The 26,805-nt window shown below is 34.5% G+C and overlaps 1 protein-coding gene across 2 annotated transcripts; it reads right to left on the bottom strand.

Annotated features, from left to right (window-relative positions):
• Positions 1 to 2,251: 2,251 nt before the first annotated feature.
• Positions 2,252 to 10,443, bottom strand: LOC110445372. Of its 2 annotated transcripts, XM_021489945.1 has the most exons (8): positions 10,316 to 10,443; positions 8,395 to 8,431; positions 7,138 to 7,188; positions 4,625 to 4,660; positions 4,242 to 4,264; positions 4,146 to 4,158; positions 3,356 to 3,406; positions 2,252 to 2,303 (listed from the first exon to the last, which is right to left on the bottom strand). In XM_021489945.1, exons 1-8 carry the CDS (start codon positions 10,409 to 10,411, stop codon positions 2,275 to 2,277), a joined length of 336 nt encoding a protein of 111 aa, XP_021345620.1. In that variant the 5' UTR covers positions 10,412 to 10,443; the 3' UTR covers positions 2,252 to 2,274. The 2 variants fall into 2 exon arrangements, with proteins under 2 accessions (XP_021345620.1, XP_021345621.1); XM_021489946.1 differs by lacking the exons at positions 4,146 to 4,158; positions 4,242 to 4,264.
• Between the last annotated feature and the right edge of the window lie 16,362 nt (positions 10,444 to 26,805).

The following is a 26,805-nucleotide window of genomic DNA, read 5'->3' as shown; positions in this document are numbered from 1 at the left end:
AGAGAGACAGAGAGAGAGAGAGACAGAGAGAGAGAGAGACAGACAGACAGACAGACAGACAGACAGACAGACAGACAGACAGACAAACAGAAGGACAGACAGAGACAGAGACAGAGACAGAGACAGAGAGACAGAGAGAGAGAGAGACAGAGAGAGAGAGAGAGAGAATCGACTATAGAATATCGTTCCACTGTAAAGATGTAAAATACCAGCTGAACATGTTCATAAGCCGAGCTTTGTATGCTAAGCTCTTTATAATTTTTCAATAGCGAAGCTTTATTTGATGGCAAAAATAATTTGGTGCAAGACGTTTTTTCTATGTTAGGTTGCCTTTTTTTTCTTATCAGCAAGATAAAAATGACATTCCTTATTTTTCTTTCAAAATGAAAATTTATCATCTTTCCGTTTATAACTCAGCTCCTGCGAATTCCTCAATATTGTATTGATTAATAAATATGCTTATTGTATTGACTGTATAACATTGTATATCTATGTACTGTAAAGCGCTTTAGAGTGGCTTGTGTTAGCTAGATAGGGAGGGCGCTATATCAAATGTTGTATATATAAACATGACTTCAACCCAGCGTCTGGTGAGATAATCTAAACATGACTTCAACCCAGTGTCTGGTGAAATAACGTACACATGACTTCAACCCAGCGTCTGGTGAAATAGCGTAAACATGACTTCAACCTATCGTCTGGTGAGATAACGTATACATGACTTCAACCCAGTATCTGGTGAATTACGAACACATGACTTCAACTATGCGTCTGGTGAAATAACGTAAACATGACTTCAACCCTGCGTCTGGTGAGATAACGTAAACAAGACTTCAACCCAGCGTCTGGTGAGATAAGTAGCTCTAGCTTTGCTCGCTCATACTGGACATTAGTGTTTTTTTTGTTTTTTTTTAAATTTCAGATTTATTCATACTAATTTACTTAATATACTTGTGAAACTGTTTGACTTCAACTTTAACCGCAGTTGTTTCGACAGACTGCGGTACGTTAACATTAACAAACATATATTAGACTTCGGAAAAGAACATTCACAAAATCATTTTTGAGAAACTCTTTTGTCCTTTCTTATTTATTTAACCATCACAATCAAGATACATGAATTTCGTAGGACATTTTCGTATTTCAAATCACTTTCAAGATCAAATAATTAATACCCAGCTGAGTAGACTTCTGATAATCATGACTAACATGTACATTTAAATGCTAGCATAGTAAAGTTGGCTACAGTGTATCTTCAATTACCAAGCCTAAACAGTGTGAAACAAACTATTATAATTGATGATGGAATTATGAAACAAACTATTATAATTGATGATGGAATTATTAAACAAACTGTTATAATTGATGATGGAATAATAAAATAAACTATTATAATTGATGATGGAATTATTAAACAGGAACAGGAACATCGGCTGTATTCGGCAGATTCTAACTGCAGATGCATGCAAGATTTTGGTGCATTCACTTGTTACCTCTCGGTTGGATTATGGTAATGCCCTGCTCTGTGGTATATCTGACAAACTAACTAGTCGTCTGCAGAGGGTTCAGAACACTGCAGCACGGCTAGTTACTCNAGTCTCAAAGTTCTGTCTTTATTTCAATTATATTACATTTAATTTGATCTAATATGATCGTTCCCGATAAATTAGCCATTTATTTGTAGATACACCGGCAGTTTATGTCACCTAACACCGGTTGACGATTCATGGTCAACCTAACGCGACATTTCTTTGTTTGTGCCTTTATTCTGATGTAGCCTTTACTATATTAAATATGAAGCACTAACTTGTACAGACAGTATAAAAACGTATATTAGTTTGAGGTCAGGTAATTTTGTCCACTCATTTTTTCAGTTTTGAGTATACAACTGACCATATAAAAATTACATAAATTTCTGTTATTTGAAAGAATCATTTATCTCCTGAAAATGAGTTTTATGAGGTAATTTTGTTTTTATCAATTCTCATTTTGTAGCTGGTTATTACGACTGCTTGTTTATAACAGCTGTACACAGTACAAAGTGATCCAAACTGTTATTACCATCCGCCTAACATGGCTGATCTAACGTACTTTGAGTTTCTACTTGTATACCGGTTATACTGGTAGACAGAATCAACGTTACGAGCATAACCCTAAATAAAGCAAATTGAAACCAAAACCAAAACAGGCATAACTACGAAATCATAAAAACATCAAGTTAATTTATTTTATATACTGGTGATAAAATAAGCATTACCGATTACGCTGCTCAAATCAGCCAAATATCCTGCTTTCTGCTGAATCTAAAAATAGGATGATTTGGATAAATTGAAGTAGTTAATGTCAAAGTTAAACAATTATGGATGTTCTGGTCCACATAACTGACTGGTAAATGTTATAACATGCGTCATTTTTTTTTATTAATTCCAAAATTAAGGGGGAAGTGTAGTGCATGTAAATCCGGATAAAGTAAAACAAAAACATTGATAAAAATCAAACTAATAAGGTTAAAATGATAACATCCTTTACAAGTTTCTAAAATTTACCCAATATGAATTTATCGACGTCAATGGAGTTTTTGTATTGGGTATTTTCTAAGTTAATTATCAAACATTTGAAAAGCATGGGCGAATTACCCTGGCTTTTTTCTGTAGCCAATTGGATCATATCGTTTTGTTATCCTCAGTATCATGTTTAAAAAATTGTCATATAATCATGCTTGCTTGCTTTCAAAAACGTTCTTAACTGTTATAACCATAAGGAATACGAAAAAATGAATCTGGGAAGTGCAGAAAGTCTAACAAAGAAGCATTTTTACTCCACCATTTAGCCATATCGGCAATTATGGATTAATCTTTAAAAAACCGTTCATTTGTCACTAAGCTAGCATTTTAAGTAAATCCTGCCAAACTAAATATCAGCTACAAGGCTATGGCCAACCTCGGGGACTGATAGTCGACTATCAGAGTTAACAATCCGTTTGCGTAATATGACAACTCGATATATGAAGAAATAAAGCACCATCTGAAAATTGTATTTGTTGAAGCAGAATGCTTAAAATAGTTAACACTTATTTAATTCTTCAACATTAAACACGTAGATTAATCTGATATTGAACACAGGTAATCTGATGCACTTTGCTGCCTTTTATATATCTTTTTTTAATGGTACAGATAAAATATAACGGATATATTAATCTTGAAAACTCAGTCCAAATAAAGAATTTTATTGTTAGTATGGAATTTGTCGGTAAATGCGAATGTTTGATTGCCTTCTCAATAACGTAAATAAAGCAAATGTAACAAGTTATGTATGACTTATAATATATATAAAATAATACAAAATAATACTTTACCCGAGGAGCTGCCTGAATCACTTTCTCCAGATCTGCGTTTCCTGCTTTGCTCTGAATTTACAAATCACAAAGAGGATATACCATCATTTATGTTGATGTATGTAACTCTGTCTAGTAATTCCCATCACAATCATATTTACATAGGAAAATAGCGGGATAAAGACGATAGAAATAGTCACATTTGAAAAAAACCAAGTGTTATTAAAAAAAAAAGATTGATAACCACATTTTATTTACAAAAAAACCCAAACAATTCAAGTTTTGTTTGTTGAATTAGAATGCTTAACAAAGATAACACTTGTTTTATTTTTTAACATTAAACATAGCAAATCCAAAAGTAGATTAATCTTATACTAAACAAAAAGTAACTCTTAACAGGTGCTGGTATAATTACCTTCAGAAGAGACGCTCTAACTGGTTGTGCTTGACTCTAAAAACAACATTGTAATGAATTTATTAAAATAGAACAATATTTAAAGTACAAAAATAAAGCCAGTAGAAATATCTATTCAAATTGTTTTAAAAACACGATAAAAATATAAAATCACATTCGAACGCATTTCTGAACTTTGGAACAGAATAGGATTAAGTAAAAGGTGGCGTAAAACAAGTGATTGATAATCACATTTTATTTACAAAAATAACCAATGTAAGTTTTGTTTGTTGAAGTAGAATGCTTAACAAAGATAACACTTGTTTTATTTTTTAACATTAAACATAGCAAATCCAACAAGTAGATTAATCTTATACTGAAAAAAAAGTAACTCTTAACAGGTGCTGGTGTAATTACCTTCAGAAGAGACACTCTCACTGATTTCGTTTGACTCTAAATACAACATTGTAACATATTTATTAAAATAGAACAATATTCAAAGTTCATNGAGACGCTCTCACTGGTTGAGCTTGACTCTAAATACAACATTGTAAGGAATTTATTAAAATAGAACAATATTTAAAGTACAAAAATAAAGCCAGTAAAAATATCTATTCGAATTGTTTTAAAAACACGATAAAAATATAAAATCACATTCGAACGCATTTCTGAACTTTGGAACAGAATAGGATTAAGTAAAAGGTGGCGTAAAACAAGTGATAGATAATCACATTTTATTTACAAAAAAAAACAATATAAGTTTTGTTTGTTGAAGTAGAATGCTTAACAAAGATAAAACTTGTTCTGTTTTTTAACATTAAACATAGCAAATCCAACAAGTAGATTAATCTTATACTGAACAAAAAGTAACTCTTAACAGGTGCTGGTATAATTACCTTCAGAAGAGACGCTCTCACTGATTTCGTTTGACTCTAAATACAACATTGTAACATATTTATTAAAATAGAACAATATTCAAAGTACAAAAAATAAAGCCAGTAGAAATATCGATTCATTTTGTGTTAAAAAACATGATAAAAAAATAATGATATTACATTTGTAACGCAATTTCTGAAATTAGGATAGGAACAGTTTTTTCTAAACATTTTCTTCAGGTTGGTAAGTATGGTACATATAAAACAACTATTGTACATACGCTTACAGCGTAGCCGAATCGACATCGATGTTTGTGGACAACTCGAACGCATTTTACACCTTTGTGTGCATACGCTTCACTGGTCATTTGTCTGATGAAGGTGACAGTGTACATATCGTACTAGTCATCCAAACATCACATAGAAAATCTTATTGGTTGTGTAAAAACAACTTTTAATAATGAATAAGAATAGGATTAAAGGAAAGGTGGGGTCAACAGATGTAATAACAAATACGTTGATATAAGGAGACATCATCACATCTGTTACACATTACTATTATCGATAAAAATGAATTGACAATTGTCAATAAATTGGATATCATAAAATCACTCTGTAAACAAATTATCTCAATGATGCACTTTGCTGCCTTTTTATCTATCTTTTTTTATGGTTAATATAAAATATAACGGAAATATTAATCTTAAAAACTAAGTCCGAATAAACGAATTCATTGTTAGTATGCAATTTGTTGGTAAATGCGAATGTTTGCTTGCCTTCTCACTAACGTAAATAAAGCAAATGTAACAAGTTATTTATGACTTATAATATATATAAAATAATACAAAATAATACTTTACCCGAGGAGCTGCCTGAATCACTTTCTCCAGATCTGCGTTTCCTGCTTTGCTCTGAATTTACAAATCACAAAGAGGATATACCATCATTTATGTTGATGTATGTAACTCTGTCTAGTAAATTCCCATCACAATCATATTTACATAGGAAAATAGCGGGATAAAGACGATAGAAATAGTCACATTTGAAAAAAAAACAAGTTTTATCAAAAAAACAAAAAGATTGATAATCACATTTTATTTACAAAAAAACCCAAACAATTCAAGTTTTGTTTGTTGAATTAGAATGCTTAACAAAGATAACACTTGTTTTATTTTTTAACATTAAACATANGAGATTGTACATGACAACATTCCCATAATAAATGTATTAATGTTTCTCTTCCCACACCACAGAATGTGCATCTTTCTGTTTCACTCAATTTACATTGCATTAATTTGGTATTAGTATATAGAATTCTATGAAAGAGTTTGAACTGAAAATTCTGAAGTTTAGTGTCATCTGTAATATATCTCGGAATTGAATAAAACTTACACCAGGATTCTTTGGGAATGTTTACATGTAAAATTTCCTGCCATGCATCTTGACTTTTCTTTGGTATTTCTGTGACTGATTTCAGCATAAATTTATAAAAATAGTTTGTAACCTTTTCATGTTTCTTCAAATACTGAATAAATTTACTTTGTTTTGCCTCAATTGGTTCATTTCTTTGAAATAAAATTAGTTTCCATGACCTTGGTATTGCATTTAAAATTCCCAAAAATTCAATGAAATTAACAGCCAAATTGAATTTCTCACAAAAGTATTCATGTGTTAAAAAACTATTGTTTTCAACAAGATCCCCAATAAAAAAAATGTCCTTTTCACACCAATGTTTATAAATAAAAATCTTATTATCAATTTTAATGAAGTTATTATACCAGATCGGCTCAGAAGCAACAGTGTCTGGGGTTGTGGGGAGTTCATCACCAGTTAACTCTGCCCATATAGTGAATATTTCTCTCCAAAAGATATTTAAGAATTTGGAAATTTTTAAAAGCCCTTCTTTTTTCATTTTAAAAACTTTATCTCCCCCATATGGTTCAATTTTATCTAATATCAGTGTCTTCCAAGGTGAAGTATTTAATGGATCCAATATTTTTTTAATCCAGCACATTTTTAAGGCATGACAAAAAGATATAATGTGTGGTACACGTAAACCTCCCTCATTATAATCCCCATACATAACTGTACGTTTTACTTTGTCTACCTTTTCGTTCCATAAAAATTCAAAGAAATATTTCTGTAGCTCTTTGACCATTTCTAAGGGTGGGTCTGGTAAGACAGTAAATGTTTGAATAAAAATGGGCAGAGCTAAAGTTTTTATAACAGTTACTTTGCCAATATATGTAAGGTTTCTAAATGACCAATCATTTAGTAGCTTTTTGACAGTGACTAACTTTTGTCTGAAATTATCTTCCAAAATATTTTCCAATTGAAAGTTATAAGAGATACCTAATAATTTAAAATTTCCTTGGTGATTCCAATTCAAATTCCTATCTGGAATTTATTGTTAGTATGCAATTTGTTGGTAAATGCGAATGTTTGCTTGCCTTCTCACTAACGTTAATAAAGCAAACGTAACAAGTTATTTATGACTTATAATATATATAAAATAATAAAAAATAATACTCTACCCGAGGAGCTGCCTGAATCACTTTCGTCAGATCTGCGATTCCTGCTGTTCGCTGAAAATACACATTACAAAGAGGATATACATATATGTACTATCATGTATGTTGATGTCTGTAATTCTGTCTGGTAAATTCCCATAGCATTCATATCTAAATAGGAATAATGGCGGGGAAAAAAAAGTATAGGAATAGACCTATTTGATAAAAACAAGATTTATTAAGAAACAGAGCTATAATCACACATTTTTGAAAACCAAATTTCAAGTTTGCTTGTCCATTAAATTATTTTTTTACAACAGTCAGCAGGTACTTTTACTTGGGAATATCATTGAAATGGTGATACATCTTACATCTTGAGACCACTTTTACAAATTAAGACTAATACAAATTGAGATTAAGAATTTGATCATTTGAGTATAGTTGCCAATCTCTGATATTGAAATAGAAGTTTGATGAACAATTTTTATCTTTCTTGTGATTATTAAGTTTTTTAACAGTTTTCAGGCAGCATCTTTTGTCAATATAAATCCCAACTAAAATGTTCTCATCATCAACAAAGACGTAAATTTAACACAAACTTAAACCAGAGCAGTATTTTGTTTCCTTTATAGAATGAAGATATGACAGAGGAATCAAACTTTAAATGAGATGACGCGTTTCCTCTCATTTCATCTCTTGTACTTTTTTGGTGTGGCCTTACATGATATCATTGTGTTGGCCATTGTGACCATGTCTGTAACAGGCTATCTAGCATATCGCATGCATTTTCCAATCATTGTATCAGATTTATGACTTTTCTGTTAAGCATAAAAATCCTGACCCAAATATTTCTTGAGACTTATGAAATTATAAATAGTTACCGGCCGTGTGTAAGGAAAACAAGAATATTTGTTTACCTCGATCAATCACAAAGTCCAATAAGTATACAAGAAATCTTGGAAAAACCCATCATTACCTTTATAAAACAGTAAGTTATCAATGATATCAACAATATATTTAAATAAATTGCGAAACAATCACTGAATTTTGCCTGTATACTTGAATTTCCGTTCGATCCTTTTAAAGATCAATATGAAATATGTTCTTGTTTAACTCAATGATTTACAGTAAAATTGATGGCACTTTAATTAAGTCATTAATATATTAGTTAAAATTAAAAAGTAGTAAGAGAATCTTACACGGAACAATGTTTCATTCTTTAAAATATCAAAGATGTTGAAAATAACTATGCCATTGAACTAAATACAAAGCTATACTTACCCATCAATGAATGAACGTTTGATTCGGCAACGCCCATCTGTATAAGACAAAACTCTATAGATGATAAGTATGTTCACAGGATTAGCCTCCAGCCTATCGTGATGTTTAAGGGGTTAAATAAGTACATGTATGGTGACAAGATTAGTCGTGCAACCTATCGTGATGTTTTAGGATCGAGATGTTTAGGGTTTAGATAAGTATGTTGACAGGATTAGTCGTACAGCCTATTGTGATGTTTAAGGGTTTAGAAAAGTATGTTGACAGGATTAGTCGTACAGCCTATCGTGATGTTTTAGGATCGAGATGTTTAGGGTTTAGATAAGTATGTTGACAGGATTAGTCGTACAGCCTATTGTGATGTTTAAGGATCGTGATGTTTAAGGGTTTAGATAAGTATGTTGACAGGATTAGTCGTACAGCCTATCGTGATGTTTAAGGATCGTGATGTTTAAGGGTTTAGAAAAGTATGTTGACAGGATTAGTCGTACAGCCTATCGTGATGTTTTAGGATCGTGATGTTTAAGGGTTTAGATAAGTATGTTGACAGGATTAGTCGTACAGCCTATCGTGATGTTTAAGGATCGTGATGTTTAAGGGTTTAGATAAGTATGTTGACAGGATTAGTCGTACAGCCTATCGTGATGTTTAAGGATCGTGATGTTTAAGGGTTTAGATAAGTATGTTGACAGGATTAGTCGTACAGCCTATCGTGATGTTTAAGGATCGTGATGTTTAAGGGTTTAGATAAGTATGTTGACAGGATTAGTCGTACAGCCTATCGTGATGTTTAAGGATCGTGATGTTTAAGGGTTTAGATAAGTATGTTGACAGGATTAGTCGTACAGCCTATCGTGATGTTTAAGGATCGTGATGTTTAAGGGTTTAGATAAGTATGTTGACAGGAATAGTCGTACAGCCTATCGTGATGTTTAAGGATCGTGATGTTTAAGGGTTTAGATAAGTATGTTGACAGGATTAGTCGTACAGCCTATCGTGATGTTTAAGGATCGTGATGTTTAAGGGTTTAGATAAGTATGTTGACAGGAATAGTCGTACAGCCTATTGTGATGTTTAAGGGTTTAGATAAGTATGTTGACAGGATTAGTCGTACAGCCTATCGTGATGTTTAAGGATCGTGATGTTTAAGGATCGTGATGTTTAAGGCTCGTGATGTTTAAGGATCGTGATGTTTAAGGCTCGTGTTGTTTAAGGATCGTGATGTTTAAGGGTTTATGTTTGATTATCCACACCAGAACTGTTCTAGCGTTATATGTTTTTGACAATTGTAAACATATTTTATCTTTAAATTAGTAGATATGCCACCCTTTATGTATGTGTTGTTTATTATATCAGCATACATGGTTCATCCAATTGAACTAACATGTTGAACAGAACAAGTTTTTTTTTGTATGTTTTAATTGTAAATTAAACAGCAAACGATAGCACATAGTCAACATACAAACGAGCATGAAAAGTCAAATATTTTGAATAGTGTGTATTACTCAACTTCTGATTAATTGATAAATTTTGCACCGGCGCTAGAAAATGAACCAGAATGAAATATCAACAGCAAATAACTAGTCTTAGTTCAAAGAATAGCAAGGCATTTGAATTTCACACATGTTTAGTATACTTTTCTTTGAATCTGTCATTTTGCATATATTTCAAAAATTAATTCAATGATTCAGATCAGGGTTTGTTCAAATATGTCAATATTTCAACAATCTGTCATCTAATTTTTTTTTTGACGAAATGAAAATTATACAGGAATGAAAATGTCAGTAAAACAGATCTATAATATATATAATACTAATGTAACGTTTAAGTGAAAAATCGGTTAGACATTTGATTAAGCTATTAATATCGTACATATATATGTAATTAAATGAATATAAATGTTAGGAAAGTGATTCAAACTTACGATACTCCTCTGTCCGATCGCAGACGACTTGACTTTAGCAAGTAGGACAGATGTTGTAAACAGCAGGACTGCAAGAGGCAGGTTTGTTCCCTTCATACTTCTTTTGAACGGAAAACAATAGATTGTACGTGAATGTGGTACACTAAAAGACTGTCTATAAAAAGTGCGGCTGGGCTTCCTTTTTATACTGCCCTTTTCAGTTCACAAAGTTTAAACTTGTGATCATATATAATCGGTTGTTGACATAAATTCAGAACTTGAAAAATATCCCAGGGGTTAACAAGTTCACTGAGATTTACTTATAGATTAAAAGAAAACAAATGAACAGGTAATACATTTAAAATATCTTTTGTTTTTGTAGAAACCTACTGCCGTTCTGTGTATTATCAAATATGTTTGTGTCAAATATCACTAGATACCATCTATCGAGAATACCTAGCGGCATACTAAACAACCGTATCCATGCATGTTTTATATCAATTGAACTTTAAGGCTTGTGAATGCTACCATACCGGCACACCTCATTGTTTATGCTATTTTGGACTGTACACTTAATAACTATTCTCTCGGGATATTTTCTATTTTCCCGTGCGTGGTTTTCAACTTTATGTCGGTAGAAAGTATTTCGGTTATTGACGTAACTTCAGGATTTGTAAAAATATCCCAGGTGTTGAAAAGTTCATTGTGATTTTCTTATATCTTAAAAGAAAACAAATGGACAGGTACAGGGGTGTCAGCGTTTCAGTTGACAAACGGAATGGTATGAAACGCAATGAAAACGCGACAAGAACGGAATGAAAACGGAATGAAAACATGGCATTAACGGAACGGAACGAAAATAATTTCACTGTTTGGAACAAAACGCAAATAGAACGGAACGAAACATGCTTTTCTCACAGGAACGGAATGGATTGAAATTAGGCAGATCGAAATGCGAGGAATGATTGAAAACGAGATGGAAGAAACGATCCGAGAAGATAAACTATTCTAATCGATATTTCCGTTGTCATCTATAAGGGCTAGCTACGATAAACTAGCAGTAGCTGATAAATAATGTTAACTAAATAAATACACATTTGCATATTTGTTTACATATTATACGTATTTATTCCATATCTATGGGTTCTTGCCCATATCAGAGACAAATAATTAATTAATTGTCTGTGAATTGTTTCGCCGAGTGATAGATAGGCTGTTTGTTGCTGAAATAATGATGAACGTACCTCCACTTGACGATTTCACAAAGCATCCAATACATGTTAGGGTTGTACATATTATTATATCTATGTTCTTTTATGAATTCGGTATAAACTAACGATACTCCGAGACGGACGATGACCGGGTCTTCGGTGAGGTATGAGCAAAGATATATCGGTGAGGTGCTGGCAAATAAAACGTATCAATATAAGCTTGTGCACATATCAATTCGTATCATTTTAAGCTGAAACAATCTAAGTGTATTGTTCGATACTCACTCTTAATATTGCCAGCGCAGCTTTCACAATTTAAAATAAGAACAAAATATGGAAGCCATAAGATCAAAAGAATGATTGTTTAAAGTTCAACAAGCCCCCAAAAGATGACGTAGTCAACTAAAATTCCAACCCCCTGGTAAGTCATGTTCAAAGACCTCAATTACAAATCGGAACTCAAATATGTTATTTATATATATTGAAGTTGTACATTGGCCATACAAAAACTACATAGCCAGGTTAACGTAGTCAAAAAAGGCATTAAGGCTGATGTCTTTATACAAATAGTTCACCGGACTTAAAACATGTCAATCTCTTTTGCAACCCTACTGAGTGCTGGGAAATGACTCATAATCTAAAGTTTATTTATATACCTAGGTCATGCGGAGCTTTATTTCTCTTCTACTAACTGTTGAGAGGAATTCCGACCACAAATAAAGATAGATGTTGCCATGCGAAATCACTAAAATCATAATAAAATCTCCTGGTAATACATTTTAGCAAATTTTAAATAAGAAAACAATGGCTAAGTAACCTTGATCGATAAATGAACTTGAGATGATGTGCCATTTGATAACATTATGTGATTATATGAATGCGCTAGACATGTTATAAACATTGAAGCTGAAAAGTACAATAATGTTTACAACAAGTCTAGCTCTTTTATTACAATATTGAATGTTAAGGAAGGACATTTTATATGAAGTTTAAGTAGTATTTATGGTCAAATGTCTATGGTTATACACATATATACCGTTAAAATATGTTACTCTGACGTTTTACAATGATTTTTGTACATTCCCATAGCAACAATCATTTACTTGTGAGGCCGGTATGCCTCTCCACACATAGTTAAAGAGAAATAAAGCCCCGCTTGACCTAGGTATATAAATGATCTTCAAATAACATGTAATTTCGAAACATTCAGTTGGGTCACTTAGGAGATTGACATATTATAAATCTGTTGAGCAACTTTTATCATTACATCAGCCTTAATGCCGTATTTTTGACTTCGTTGACCTGGTAATATACCTTTTTAATAGCTCATGTACAAGTTCAATGTATTTAAATTACATATATATATTCCGATTTGTGATAAGAATATTTGAATATGACTTGCCAGGGGGTTGAAATTTAGGGTGACTATTACCTCTTTTAGGGGGCTTGCTGAACCTTAATGGATAACAGTCAATTTGAAATTAAATAATATAGCAAAAGCCGAAATTACCGGGTAATCGTTCAATTTTTGTTTGTCCGGTTAAATACGCAGTCTTGTTAAATGCCAATTCATTACCAGAGAGTTTTAAGGATTTGGCCAGACTATCAGGGTTTTGTTTTAACTTTAATAGGATAAATTCCAGTTTTACAGATGTGCATGTCTTATTCCATAATTCCATATCACCATCACGCGTTATCAAACCACGGAATTAGATTGCTATCTAAGTCCGTGATCAAACTTAGTGTATAGTATAGATACTGTCGGAAGAGTGCCTAGAAATTCATTAATTTTTTTCTGAATGATAAATGCTCCAACTGAGTAAACCTTTCATAGATGACAGTGATATCATACAAGGCAATTTTAAACCAGAAGGTGTGAAACGGAATACATCGATGAATACTTCAAAAGTGCAAAATATTCTGTTAGGGCATTTTCAAACGTAAGCACTACTGCATGTGGACACGTGAAGAATTATGTTACACAGGGACATCTGAATCAATTATGTTACACAGGGACATTTGAATCAATTATGTGGTGTATGTAAAAACATGGGTTATTATTTTACGTTTAAATTCCCTATCATACCCCTTTTTTTATTTGCATTGTACGACGTGGTTTAATTTTCGTTTGTTTTCCCATATTTAAGAACATTATATGCCATAGCTTTTTCTCCTCCTTACGTTCAATCCAGAAAATCTAGACGTATTTTTGCTTCAGAGACCAGCAATTGTTGCTTGAATTTTACCTTCCAAAAGGTTAGGGAGTGTACCACTTATCCTCGCTTACGGTGTGTAATCTGGTCCCGCTTATGTAAGTGTCAATCTAATTAGATAATCGCCTAAGGTGAATTTTCTCACCGTCCAGTGATAGTTGAATTTCAATTATTGGGGAACCCGCCTGCTAATGAACGGTGACCAGTTGCAGAGATATTGTTTTTATTGGCTCAACAGTCGTAAGACGTATCAGACTTGAAGGAAAACTTGAATGACAGAAGGGCTAATTTCATTTTCATATTCGTTGAGGTTTCTGAGTATCTCTCGCACGGTGTAAACATTTGCATAACGATTATGAAACCTGTATCACCTAAGACTGAAACATTCAACCAAATAGAAATGTATCTATTGATATTCATTGGTTTGTTTACGTAATGCATTACAGTAGTCGCGAGAGCATCGTAATATCTATGTCAATATTCAAGTTCGGAGACTAATAAAGTTATATGTCCAAAACTAAAAAGACATTTACTTAGAGACATATATACTTAGTGCAATCTGAGATAAGAATTGACCCGTTTGCGTCTGAGGATGCACGCCACAGTTCTGCGGGCAAGGGCGCTGGCAGGAAGAGGCAGGCTTCTGGTTCCTCCAGGCGTAGGAGATCAGGCGGAAATCTTCCTTCCGCGGTAGGGGTTCCCATAGGGGTCAGGGCAAAGACTCTTCCTTGCCCTTGGTAACTCCTTGTCTACTGTCTGTCGCCGCTCCCACGCCCATGTGCGCAGAAGGCTTCGCCGATGTGGTTTTGAAATGGCTAGATTGGCCCCTTCCGGACTTGCCAGTCGGCGGTCGGCTGTCCCATTTCGTTCCTCAGTGGAAGGAAATCACACCAGACAGTTGGGTCCTAGGGGTTGTGTCCACGGGTCTCTGCATCCCGTATCTTCAATATCCACCTCTGGCGCGAGAGCCTATCTTTTCCCTTTCTCATTTCGATCCGGGAAAGGTGGAGGCTCTCAGTTCGGAGGTTCAGGTCAGAATTGCGAAGGGCGCGATCGAGGAACTTTCACCGGATGGTATTCTCTAGGGTTTTATTCCCGTGTCTTCCTCGTGAAGAAGAAGTCCGATGCCTGGAGGCCTATTATCGACCTCAGTACGTTCAACACGTGCGTCGATTCTCTGCACTTCCAGATGAAAACGCCACGACACATCAATGCGTCAGTGCGTCCGGGGATGTTGGATACGTCCATCGATGCTTACTTTCAGGTCGGTTCTTGGCGTTATGTGCCGCCTAGGGTTCATTCCTTCTAGGGAGAAGTCTGAGGTTTTCCCCTCCCAGGTTTTTGTTTTCCTCAGTTATCGGTTCAGAACCGATCTGGGATTGGTCCTTCCGCCAGCGTCCAAGTTCGAGAAGGCTTCTCTGTTGGTCTCCGTTCTGGTCGGTGTGGAGCGGATTCAGGTTCGATGGTTCCTTCGGTTCCTCGGTTACCTGAATTCACTGGCGGATGTGGTTCCCTTGTGTCGGCTTCACATCCGTCCGCTCTAACTGTTCCTTCTGTCAGTTTGGTCTCCGGCGTCTCAGCAGTGCGATGTGTACTTCCATTGCCGGAGTCGGTGAAGGAATCAGCTCCGTGGTGGACTCTCGAGAGCAATGTCTTGGCAGGAGTTTCTCTGGCACAGGCATCTTCTTCTATGACCCTTTTACACCGACGCGTCCATGACCGGTTGGGGTGCATACCTTTGCGGTCAGACGTCGGCAGGGGTGTGGTCGGTGGAGAAGCTTTCAGAACACATCAATTTTCTAGAGATGCGGGCTGTTCTGTAGGCCCTTCGGGGCCTTCGACCCTCCCTGCAAGGCAAGGCCATTTGTCTGAGACAACTCCACCGCGCCAGGGGGCACCCGTTCCCCGGCTCTGTGTGCTTTATCCACCCAGGTCCTGTTGCTGTGTCAGGGGATCAGTCTCGATCTCACGGTGAGGCATCTTCCAGGTCGTCTGAATGTTCTGGCCGATACTCTGTCTCGGTCTCTTTGCCTGGTTTGGGACAGACCCCATGTGGATCTGTTCGCCATGGCCCTGAACTTTCGACTCCCTACGTTTGTGTCTCCAGTTCTAGATCCTATGGCCATGGCGGTGGATGCTCTATCCCAGGACTGATCGGGTATGCGTTTCCTCCCTTCAATCTGGTGGGCAGGTTGTTAGAGAAGTTTCTTCCACACCCTTTTACTGTGTCGCTGGTTGCACCGCTCTGGCCTCGACAACCTTGGTTTCCTGTTGCTTCGGCTTTCGGTGGACTTCCCACGCAGCATCCCACCCCTGTGGGATGTGCTGTCTCAACCGAGGTCCCGGCAGTTCCACTCGGGACCAGAACGGTTCCACCTTCACGGTTAAATGCTATATCGGGATGGCTTACTCAGACGGGCTTTTCTCGAGAAGTTGCAACTCGCATCGTAGGATCACTGAGAACTTCGTCTTTCGCCGTCTACCAATCTCGATGGTCCGCCTTCGGTGATTGGTGTGTCGGATGGTCAATTGATCCAGTCTCTGCCTCTGTTCCCGTTGTAGCAGACTTTCTTTTGTTTCTGTTCCAGGACAAAGGCCTGTCTCCGGGAACTATTGCGGGCTATCGTTCAGCCATTGCTAGTGTGCTGGCTTTCTATGGTAGCAAGTCTGTGGGTTCGGACGCTTCATTGTCTGCTCTCATTAGGGGCTTCTATATTGAGAAGCCTCGTTCAAGGCAATTGGTCCCTAGGTGGAATTTAGCACTCGTCTCGGCTGTTGCAGTCTCTCCAGCCCGGTCGCTCCGATATCTCTGCGGCGACCATCTCGCGCTGGAGTGTTCAGACTGTTCGAGCTGCGTATGAGTCGGCAGGGGATCAGTCCTTGCGGGTGTCAGGGGTAAGGACTCATGAGGTTCGCGCTTTAGTTACTTCGTGGGCCTTATTTAATGGTCCTTCTTACGCTGAAGTCATGACAGCTGCTGTTTTTGGAGGGGGAATTCTAAGATCTTTGTCGGGACAGTCTGACAGGTTGTATTCTTTGGGCCCTCTTGTGGCTGCCCAGTCCGTTGTCTGTCCTCCCTCTTTTTTGCATGAGCCTCATTATGTCTTCTACCGCGTGATCCGGAACGCTGGTCGTAATCAGGCTCTGTATCTCAAAAGAAAAGATATTTTGCATTTTTCCTCTTGGGGTATGGGTCCTAATGTTGGAACCCTTCATCGCTCCATGGAATTCGCATTATAATGGCTGTGATAACGTATTTTGAAATAGAATTGAGGTTTCTCTTGTGAAACCAATTTCTATTATAATTACTTACCACAGTCATTAGGTGAGTTCCATCCCATCCTTCCCTTGTCTCCTTGGCTCTCAGCTTATTGGGCTTTGGAATTATGAAGTGGGAAGCATGGCTTCGGGTCTGTTCACGTGCGTGAATACTGCCGTCTGATTGGTGGGGGTTTTCAGTGGTTCTCCTGGGGGGGATTCTTTATTTTACGTATGTAAAGAGCCAAGTAGGGTTGAAATATGCATTATAATGACTGTGTTAAGTATGCATAATAGAAATTGGTTGCACAAGAGAAACCTCAAATCGGTATACCGGCTGGCTCGGATTAGTAATTAATTTAGGCGAGGTGTGTCAGTTGTATTGTATTGTTGTATTGTTNAATCGGTATACCGGCTGGCTCGGATTAGTAATTAATTTAGGCGAGGCAGGGGCCAGGTGTGTCAGTTGTATTGTATTGTTGTATTGTTTATTCAACTTGAAGCATTATAGCGGCTCATAAGCATACACAGACACATCAGTGATATAAAATATCAAATAATTATAACATCATGAATGAAGCATAATCTTGTACATCGCATATATATATATATTACTTATAAATAGACAGTATAATTCTTTCAATTATTATAAAGTACAAGATCAATAAATTATCGGAAGATGGCCAGCTCTTGTGAAATTACCTTACCTAAGTGTACCGTGACTATCGGAAAACAGATGAGGTGACAACATTGTCTTAGCATAATATCAACTGGGGCTCAATAAAGAATATGTTAATTACAAAAACAAAAAACAGGCAAACAATTTGTAGACAGTGGTGTAGTCGGGGGATGACCAAAACAATATGTGTAAACCTGGAAATAAACAAGTACTCATATGTTATCAATCAGACAGACAGACAGAGTGAGAAAAACACAATAACCTTAGGTTGGAATCGAGACCGTTCTGACCAACTTGATTGCAGATACTTTCCTAGATTACGCAGCCCTGTTCTGTTACGTACAGATAGCAGCTGGATAAGCTTATATGACTCCAGTAATACGTTTTAATTAACTTTTTGCGAATATCAACATGGAGTGGACAAATCAGAACAACATGGAACTCGTCCTCTACCTGGTTTTGATTACAATAACGACATATCCTATTCGCCCTCGGAATATTACGATACCGACCTTCTTCTAAATATAAATGATCCGATGAAAGTCGTAATTTTGAAATAAGTTTAAGATACGCATCTGGAATAGACTTTGTTAGATACAATTGTAACGTAAAGCTTTCTATCAGGAATTTATACAAATAACATTTGGATGATCTTTCAACAAATTCATTGACGCAATAAAGGGGAGGTAAAAGGAATGTATGATGCAATAAAAGGGTGGTAGAAGGAATGTGTGTAGGCAAGACTGGACACGCATCGAGTTAAAAATAGCCATGATGCTTTGGAATGTATACCCTTAAAAAGACTGGTGCATTTACAACAGTCCATTCTAAAAATAAACCTCAACCATAAACAAGTCACAAGTCACAGCATGTAGGCGTAAGGCGCTACCTCCCTTTTTTTTTATCTATTGCAAGACTGGACATGTCCACGGTAAAGCCGACATAGAGTCTACATTGTGTACATATATACAAGGAAGACATCATAAGTCTCCACTAACTGCCGCCTCGGTATTACACAACAAGTCATCGTGAAAAAAGTCAAAGGTGAGCTATATGTATGTTTAAAAGAAGATGGAAAGAGTATACAAATAACAGGAGACTATTTTAAAAACATACTGTTTCTATCGGAAAGCTTACAGTGTGTTTGTGCCTTAATACACGGAAATTGACATGTCAGATATTACAACAGATTGTGTACGTCAAACTTCATACAATATTCGACCAGAATATCAGTCAATGATTAAATGTGAGGATCAGATACAAACGTTTAAGGACTGGCCACAACAAGTACGTCAGACTCCATACCAACTTGGATGTAACGGACCTTTTTTTTTATTCTGGACAAAGTGATAAAGTTATCTGTTTCATGCGTGGAGTACATTTGACCTCGTGGGCATTCTCAGATTGTGTAGAAATCGAACATTAAAAGTGGTCGAAAGATTGTGTATACTTACAAATGATATTACCAAAATGAATGCTGACATACTTGAAGAAAGTCTTGATTCTTATATGAGATATCATATCGAGGAAAAAGCCTACCGGAAAATTGCGAAAAATCTATTGTGTCTAGCCTATGTATTGAACGTTAAAGATGTCATATTTGAACTTTTTGTCTGTAGAGGATGTATGGAAGGTCAAGCTAACCAGCAAGGACACAACTGTGTAATGTTTGATAGTGATGATATTATAAATCTATATTTCGAAGAAGCCTCGTCAGCAGTCAGTCATTTAGAAGTGGAGAAACTGTGGCGTGAATTTACTATTCAGTCCTGTATTCCTTCACACGTGTTACAACATTTAATGGAAGATGAACGTTTCCGCTGTGAGGAGTATGTGAAACAACATTTCAGTAAGAACATTAGATAGTTACATGTATAGATTAAAAAAGCAGACATTGCCAGACTGAGGCTTTTTACCTAACATGGAGGATATACAGTCAAGTATTGAGAAAATGGTCTCTTTATTTAATCTTGTGTATACTTTTCACTTGTATCGCACATCAACGATGCCTTCGTTTGAATGATGTGGTAAGACATTTTGTAGAAGAAGTGAATCGATGGAAAGTTCAAGAAAAAATGAGAAACTATTATATTTCTAATGTTTCATGTCCATGTCGGCGGAAAATGGAGCTGAAAAAACTGTGGCGAAGTAAAAAGATTGATGAAATAATTCAATCTATGTGTCGTGTAGAGAGTGGCTTTATAAAACCATAACGACTATCATTTTTTATTCATTTATGTGGAGACTTCTGAGACAGCAACTTGAGTATGTATTAAAATGTTAACCATCATTTCGTATTGTTTTTATTATCAAATTGAAACGTGAACATTTTGTCAAAAAGATATTCTTATGATTTAAATTACTAAATTCTCTGTTAACGAATGTGCATTTTTTATTTATTTTTATTTTTTCATAGACAAAAAACGTATACATTTTGTCGTAATACATAGTGTTACAGTTACATGTGTACATCAACCCAAACATGCATACACTCACTCATACTTATCATACATATATAACATATATACATACATACATACATACATACATAATTTACATACATACATACATACATACATACATACATACATACATACATACATACATACATACATACATACATACACTCACTCACTCATACTTATCATACATACATAACATACATACATAATTAACATACATACACTCACTCATACTTATCATACATACATACATACATACATACATAATTAACATACATACATACATACATACATACATACATAAATACATACATACATACATACATACATACACTCACTCATACTTATCATACATACATACATACATATATAACATGCATATATACATACATACATACATACATACATACACTCACTCATACTTATCATACATATATACATACATATATAACATGCATACATACATACATACATACATACATACATACATACATACATACATACATACATACATACATACATACATACATACATACATACATACATACATACATACATACATACATACATACATACATACATACATACATACATACATACATACATACATACATACATACATACATACATACATACATACATACATACATACATACATACATACATACATACATACATACATACATACATACATACATACATACATACATACATACATACATACATACATACATACATACATACATACATAAATACATAACATACATACATAACATACATGAATACACATACATACATACATACATACATACATACATACATACATACATACATACATACATACATACATACATACATACATACATACATACATACATACATACATACATACATACATACATACATACATACATACATACATACATACATACATACATACATACATACATACATACATACATACATACATACATACATACATACATACATACATACATACATACATACATACATACATACATACATACATACATACATACATACATACATACATACATACATACATACATACGTGCAGGCATGCATGCCTATGTGCGTCAAACATACATACATTCATTCATACGCATGTATACGTGTTGCACATACATGCATACATTCATACATACGCACGCACATATATATGCACCCACACACATACATAGTTTACATGCAAACGCACATACACATCTCCAAATGCAAGCACAAACGGATGTACGCACATATATACATACACACACACACACACACACGCAGATATGCTTGTATGCTGTAAGCATATTAGTCATTAAAGGTTTACACTATACAATTTGACATTGAGATATAATATTCTTATACAGTGAATAATTTTGCATTGTGAGATGTTTTACTTGTACAGTATATTATTTGGCATTGTGCTATGTTATAGGTATATAGTAAACAATTTGGCCTGGTGATATGTTATAGAAATAAATTATATTATTTTGAATTGTGAGATGTTATACTTATACAGTATGCCATTTTGAATTGTGATGTATTATACTTATACAGTTAACTTGGCATTTTGATACATGATACTTGAACAGTACAGAATGTGGCTTTGTGATATATATGCTATAGTTATCCAGTATACAATTTGGCATTATAATACATTATAGGTACATGTATACAGTATAAAAATTGGAATTGTGATACATCATAGTAACAGTACACAATTTGGTATTGTCATATGTTATACTTGTACAAGTTTACAATTTGACATATAAACAGAGGAAAACAATAAAAATCTTTTTACTTTGTAAGAACTTGTTTGTAATTTATGCGGACATACACATGTTTATATACATATACTCGCATACAGAGCTATACATGTTCATGTATAATATACATATTCACATATATATGGTATTCACATATATAGATAGACATGTACTATACTCGACAAATACATACATGTAACTGCTCACAATCTAGGGAGGTCAATGTTTTAGGAGTTGAAACATTTCAACAGTGTACATTATACCCTTTCTGGGTGTATAAAACACATGTATATTAGCAAGTTATTAGCACATGTATATATTAATGTGTATAAAGGGCTTCACATACATATAAAAAGACAATAATATTTAATTAGTGTAATTATTAAGGGTATATGAGTGACCAACTGTTTGATGTTCATTCACTTGGCTTTGGTTTTCAAATAATTTTGGGGTTTGTTTTTGGACTTAAGTAAATAGGTTTTTCCATTCATTCCAAGTTTTGTTGAATTTTTGGATTTGCATGTTTTTTTGTGACAAGGTCATTTCGTATGTAAATGTTTGAGTTAGGTATTCTTTCAATCCTATTATTGAGATATTTCCTGTTTTCTTTGAATTACAGAATATGTAGTATTTAGTGTATGTAATGATGATGGCAGTTGGTTTTGTTTCATTAGTATCTCCTGTGACCCCAAATAGAATTGTACTTATATCAAGGTCAATAATTTTACCAAGTTTATTATGAATCCATCTTCTAAGATTTTCCTATAAGTGTTGGGTGTTGATGCAATTCCAAAATAAGTGTTCTATTTTTTCAAGGTGTGCTCTACAGAGTGAACAAGTATCAGAGTCTGTAATACCAATTGTTTTTAAGTATGAATTAGTGGTAATAATCCGGTTCAGGATTTTGTATTAGAACCATTGGATTTTTGTTTCTTTTGTAGTTTGGAAGGGTAATTGATATATTTGGTTAAAATTAATTGCACTAAATCTATCATCTGATTTCCATTTTTGTTCTGCTGTGTTTTAACATGTATTCTGTTTATTCAATAGTGTGGTGTACATATCTTTACTTCCCTTGATGGATTTTAATATTATTTGTAGGTGAAATGGAATGGCGGGTCTGGGGTGGTTGTTCTCTGATTTTGTTAAGTCAATTTCAGTGTATGTGCAGCTTTTTATTGATTCACAGATGCTTCTATACTGGAGAAAGTTGTTTCAGTGTATAATGTATTTTTGTTTGAATTCTTCAAATGAGAGAAAAGTGTTATCATTTTGCAGATGTCATTTATAAATTTTACTCCATTGACATGCAGGTCTTTATAGAAAAAGAGGAATTATTTATCAAAATATTTGGGTAATACCATAGTGTTGATTCTTGAAATTTTGTAAGCGTTTTGGGAGGATTGTTTTCTGTGATGGTTACCCAAGCTTCAAGAACATCTTTCCAGAATTTATTGGTTGTTTTGATAAGTTTAAAGGGGTCTACATTGAATTGTGATATATTGTGTGTGCAAGTTATTTCCGCTTTAAACAAATTAATCCATTCTTTTGTTTTTGCTGTGAGAAGCTGTCTAATCCAAGTTGAGATGAGGCTAGTAATAAATTTATTTTTAATCCTCCGTCTTTATAATCTTTCACTAGAGTCTGTCTTTAAATTTTTTCTGTGATTGACTGCCATATGAATTTGAAAAATGAAGTGTTTAAGTACTGAATTGTGTTTTTGCTCGGGTTAGGTATTGCAATGAACAGTGTGTTATTTTGGGGATTATGAGAGATTTAAGAACTACTATTCTTCCTATAGGAGTGATATTTCTTTGAGCCTATCCATATAACTTGTGTTTTGTCTGTGTTTACTTTCATACTTGATAATAAAGCATACTTTNTGTGCAAGTTATTTCCGCTTTAAACAAATTAATCCATTCTTTTGTTTTTGCTGTGAGAAGCTGTCTAATCCAAGTTGAGATGAGGCTAGTAATAAATTTATTTTTAATCCTCCGTCTTTATAATCTTTCACTAGAGTCTGTCTTTAAATTTTTTCTGTGATTGACTGCCATATGAATTTGAAAAATGAAGTGTTTAAGTACTGAATTGTGTTTTTGCTCGGGTTAGGTATTGCAATGAACAGTGTGTTATTTTGGGGATTATGAGAGATTTAAGAACTACTATTCTTCCTATAGGAGTGATATTTCTTTGAGCCTATCCATATAACTTGTGTTTTGTCTGTGTTTACTTTCATACTTGATAATAAAGCATACTTTTCTAAAGTTTCCAAAGCCTCAGTGAAGGATTTATCAGAACCATCTAGAATAAAACTTGTGTCATCGGCGAACTGTGAGAGTTTGTGTTCTTTGTTATTTACATTTATACCTTTTATGTTGTTTTTTTTTTTTTTTTTTTTTTAACGATGTGGTACATCTTGTCTGACTTTGAGTTTGGATCTTGTCCTTCAGTATTAACGATGTGGTACACTTTGTATGACTTTGAGTTTGGATCCTGTCCTTGTGTTCTGACGATGTGGTACATTTTGTATGACTTTGAGTTTGGATCTTGTACTTCAGTATTAACGATGTGGTACATTTTGTATGACTTTGAGATTGGATCATGTCCTTGTGTAATGACGACGTAATACATTTTGTATGACTTTGAGTTTGGATCTTGTCCTTCAGTATTAACGATGTGGTACATTTTATATTATTTTGAGTTTGGATCTTGTCCTTAAGTATCAACGATGTGGTACATTTTGTATTACTTTGAGTTTGGATCTTGTCCTTCAGTATCAACGATGTGGTGCATTTTGTATGACTTTGAGTTTGGATCATGTCTTTGTGTAATGACGATGTGGTACATTTTGTATTACTTTGAGTTTGGATCTTGTCCTTCAGTATCAACGATGTGGTACATTTTATATTATTTTGAGTTTGGATCTTGTCCTTCAGTATTAAGGACGCGCTACATTTTGTATGACTTTGAGTTTGGATCATGTCCTTGTGGAATGACGATGTGGTACATTTTGGATGAGTTTGAGTTTGGATCTTGTCCTTCAGTATTAACGATGTGGTACATTTTGTATTACTTTGAGATTGGATCTTGTCCTTGTGTATGAACGATGTGGTACATTTTATATGACATTGAGTTTGGATCTTGTCTTTGTGTAATGACGATGTGGTACATTTTGTATGACTTTGAGTTTGGATCATGTCTTTGTGTAATGACGACGTAATACATTTTGTATGACTTTGAGTTTGGATCTTGTCCTTCAGTATTAAAGATGTGGTCCATTTTATATGACATTGAGTTTGGATCATGTCTTTTTGTAATGACGATGTGGTACATTTTGTATTACTTAGAGTTTGGATATTGTCCTGAAGTATTAACGACGCGGTACATTTTGTATTACTTTGAGTTTGAATCATGTCCTTAAGTATTAACGACGTGGTACATTTTGTATTACTGTGAGTTTGGATCATGTCCTTGTGTTTTAACGATGTGGTACATTTTGTATTACTTTGAGTTTGGATCTTGGCCTTCAGTATTAACGACGTAGTACATTTTCTATGACTTTGAGTTTGGACCTTCTTCTCCTGTATTAACGATGTGGTACATTTTGTATGACTTTGAGTTTGGATCTTGTCCTTCAGTATCAACGATGTGGTACATTTTATATTATTTTGAGTTTGGATCTTGTCCTTCAGTATTAAAGATGTGGAACATGTGGTATGACTTTGAGTTTGGATCATTTCCTTGTGTAATGACGATGTGGAACATTTTGTACGACTTTGAGATTAAATTATGTCTTTGTGTAATGACGATGTGGTACATTTTGTTTTACGTTTAGTTTGGATTTTGTCCTTCAGTATTAAAGATGTGGTACATTTTATATTACTTTGAGTTTTGATCATGTCCTTGTGTATGAACGACGCGGTACATTTTGCATGACTTTGAGTTTGGATCTTGTCCTTAAGTATTATCGATTTGGAACATTTTGTATTACTTTGAATTTGGATCATGTCCTTGTGTATCAACGATGTGGTAGATTTTGTATTACTTTGAGTTTGGATCTTGTCCTCCTGTAATAACGACGCGGTACATTTTGTATGACTTTGAGTTTGGATCTAGTCCTGCTATATTGATGACACGTTACGTTTTTTATGACTTTGAGTTTGAATTTTGTCCTGGTATATCAACACTGTAGTACATTTTATATGACTTTGGGATTGGATCTTGTGCCTGTTAATTGAGGATGTCATACATTTTAATGAATTTCGATTCGGATCTCGTCCTTAAGTATTGACGATGGGTACATTTCATTCCATTATATTTTGACATCGTTTAAGTATCTTTAATACGTCAATATCACAGGTGGTTTACACAGACAAACATATTCAGCTGTCACACTTAATAGGTAGACAAAGAGAAAGAAATAAGACATATCCGAATTTTCTTTATTTTAATTTGGCCATCTAAAAAAACAAGAAAATATTATTTAAATACCAATTAAAATGTCGCAAGGAAAATAAGACAAAGTGTCAACAGCTTCATCGACGACTCCTACCAAAGGGATCAAATCGCAAACCCAACCTATGTGACGTTGCTTGTTTCTCTCAAACAGAAAACGTTCGAGGAACAACGTGGTATATTTCTCCGTCAATATTATACAGGACCCATTTATACAGGATTTAGTAACAATTTAGAAATACATAGCGTTTGTTACTGTTTGTAATAATATTTTAAAGTTAAATACTTTAATATTTCGTTTGGCATAACAATACGGTTGGTATTTGCACGCTATTATGTCACCATTTTCAAATCAGAACTGCATGACATACGAATGCTTGTTTTGTCTAGTTGTTTATAAAAGATCTTTTTGTTCTGTCTTTGTATTCTATTTTTTCTTTATATTTATTGTCTGTACA

Source organism: Mizuhopecten yessoensis, unplaced genomic scaffold (assembly GCF_002113885.1).
Source record: "Mizuhopecten yessoensis strain PY_sf001 unplaced genomic scaffold, ASM211388v2 scaffold2255, whole genome shotgun sequence".
Taxonomy (NCBI): domain Eukaryota; kingdom Metazoa; phylum Mollusca; class Bivalvia; order Pectinida; family Pectinidae; genus Mizuhopecten; species Mizuhopecten yessoensis.
The sequence above is the reverse complement of the archived record's forward strand: the minus strand, read 5'-3'. Positions and strand labels throughout refer to the sequence as shown.

What these genes read in the sequence shown, in the direction of transcription:
- LOC110445372 (XM_021489945.1), bottom strand. Translation starts at nt 10,411, where the DNA reads ATGAAGGGAACAAACCTGCCTCTTGCAGTCCTGCTGTTTACAACATCT. An exon ending in CGATCGGACAGAGGAGTATC is followed by an intron (nt 8,432 to 10,315) that starts GTAAGTTTGAAT and finishes TGTCTTATACAG; the next exon opens with ATGGGCGTTGCCGAATCAAA. An exon ending in AAACGTTCATTCATTGATGG is followed by an intron (nt 7,189 to 8,394) that starts GTAAGTATAGCT and finishes GTGTATTTTCAG; the next exon opens with CGAACAGCAGGAATCGCAGA.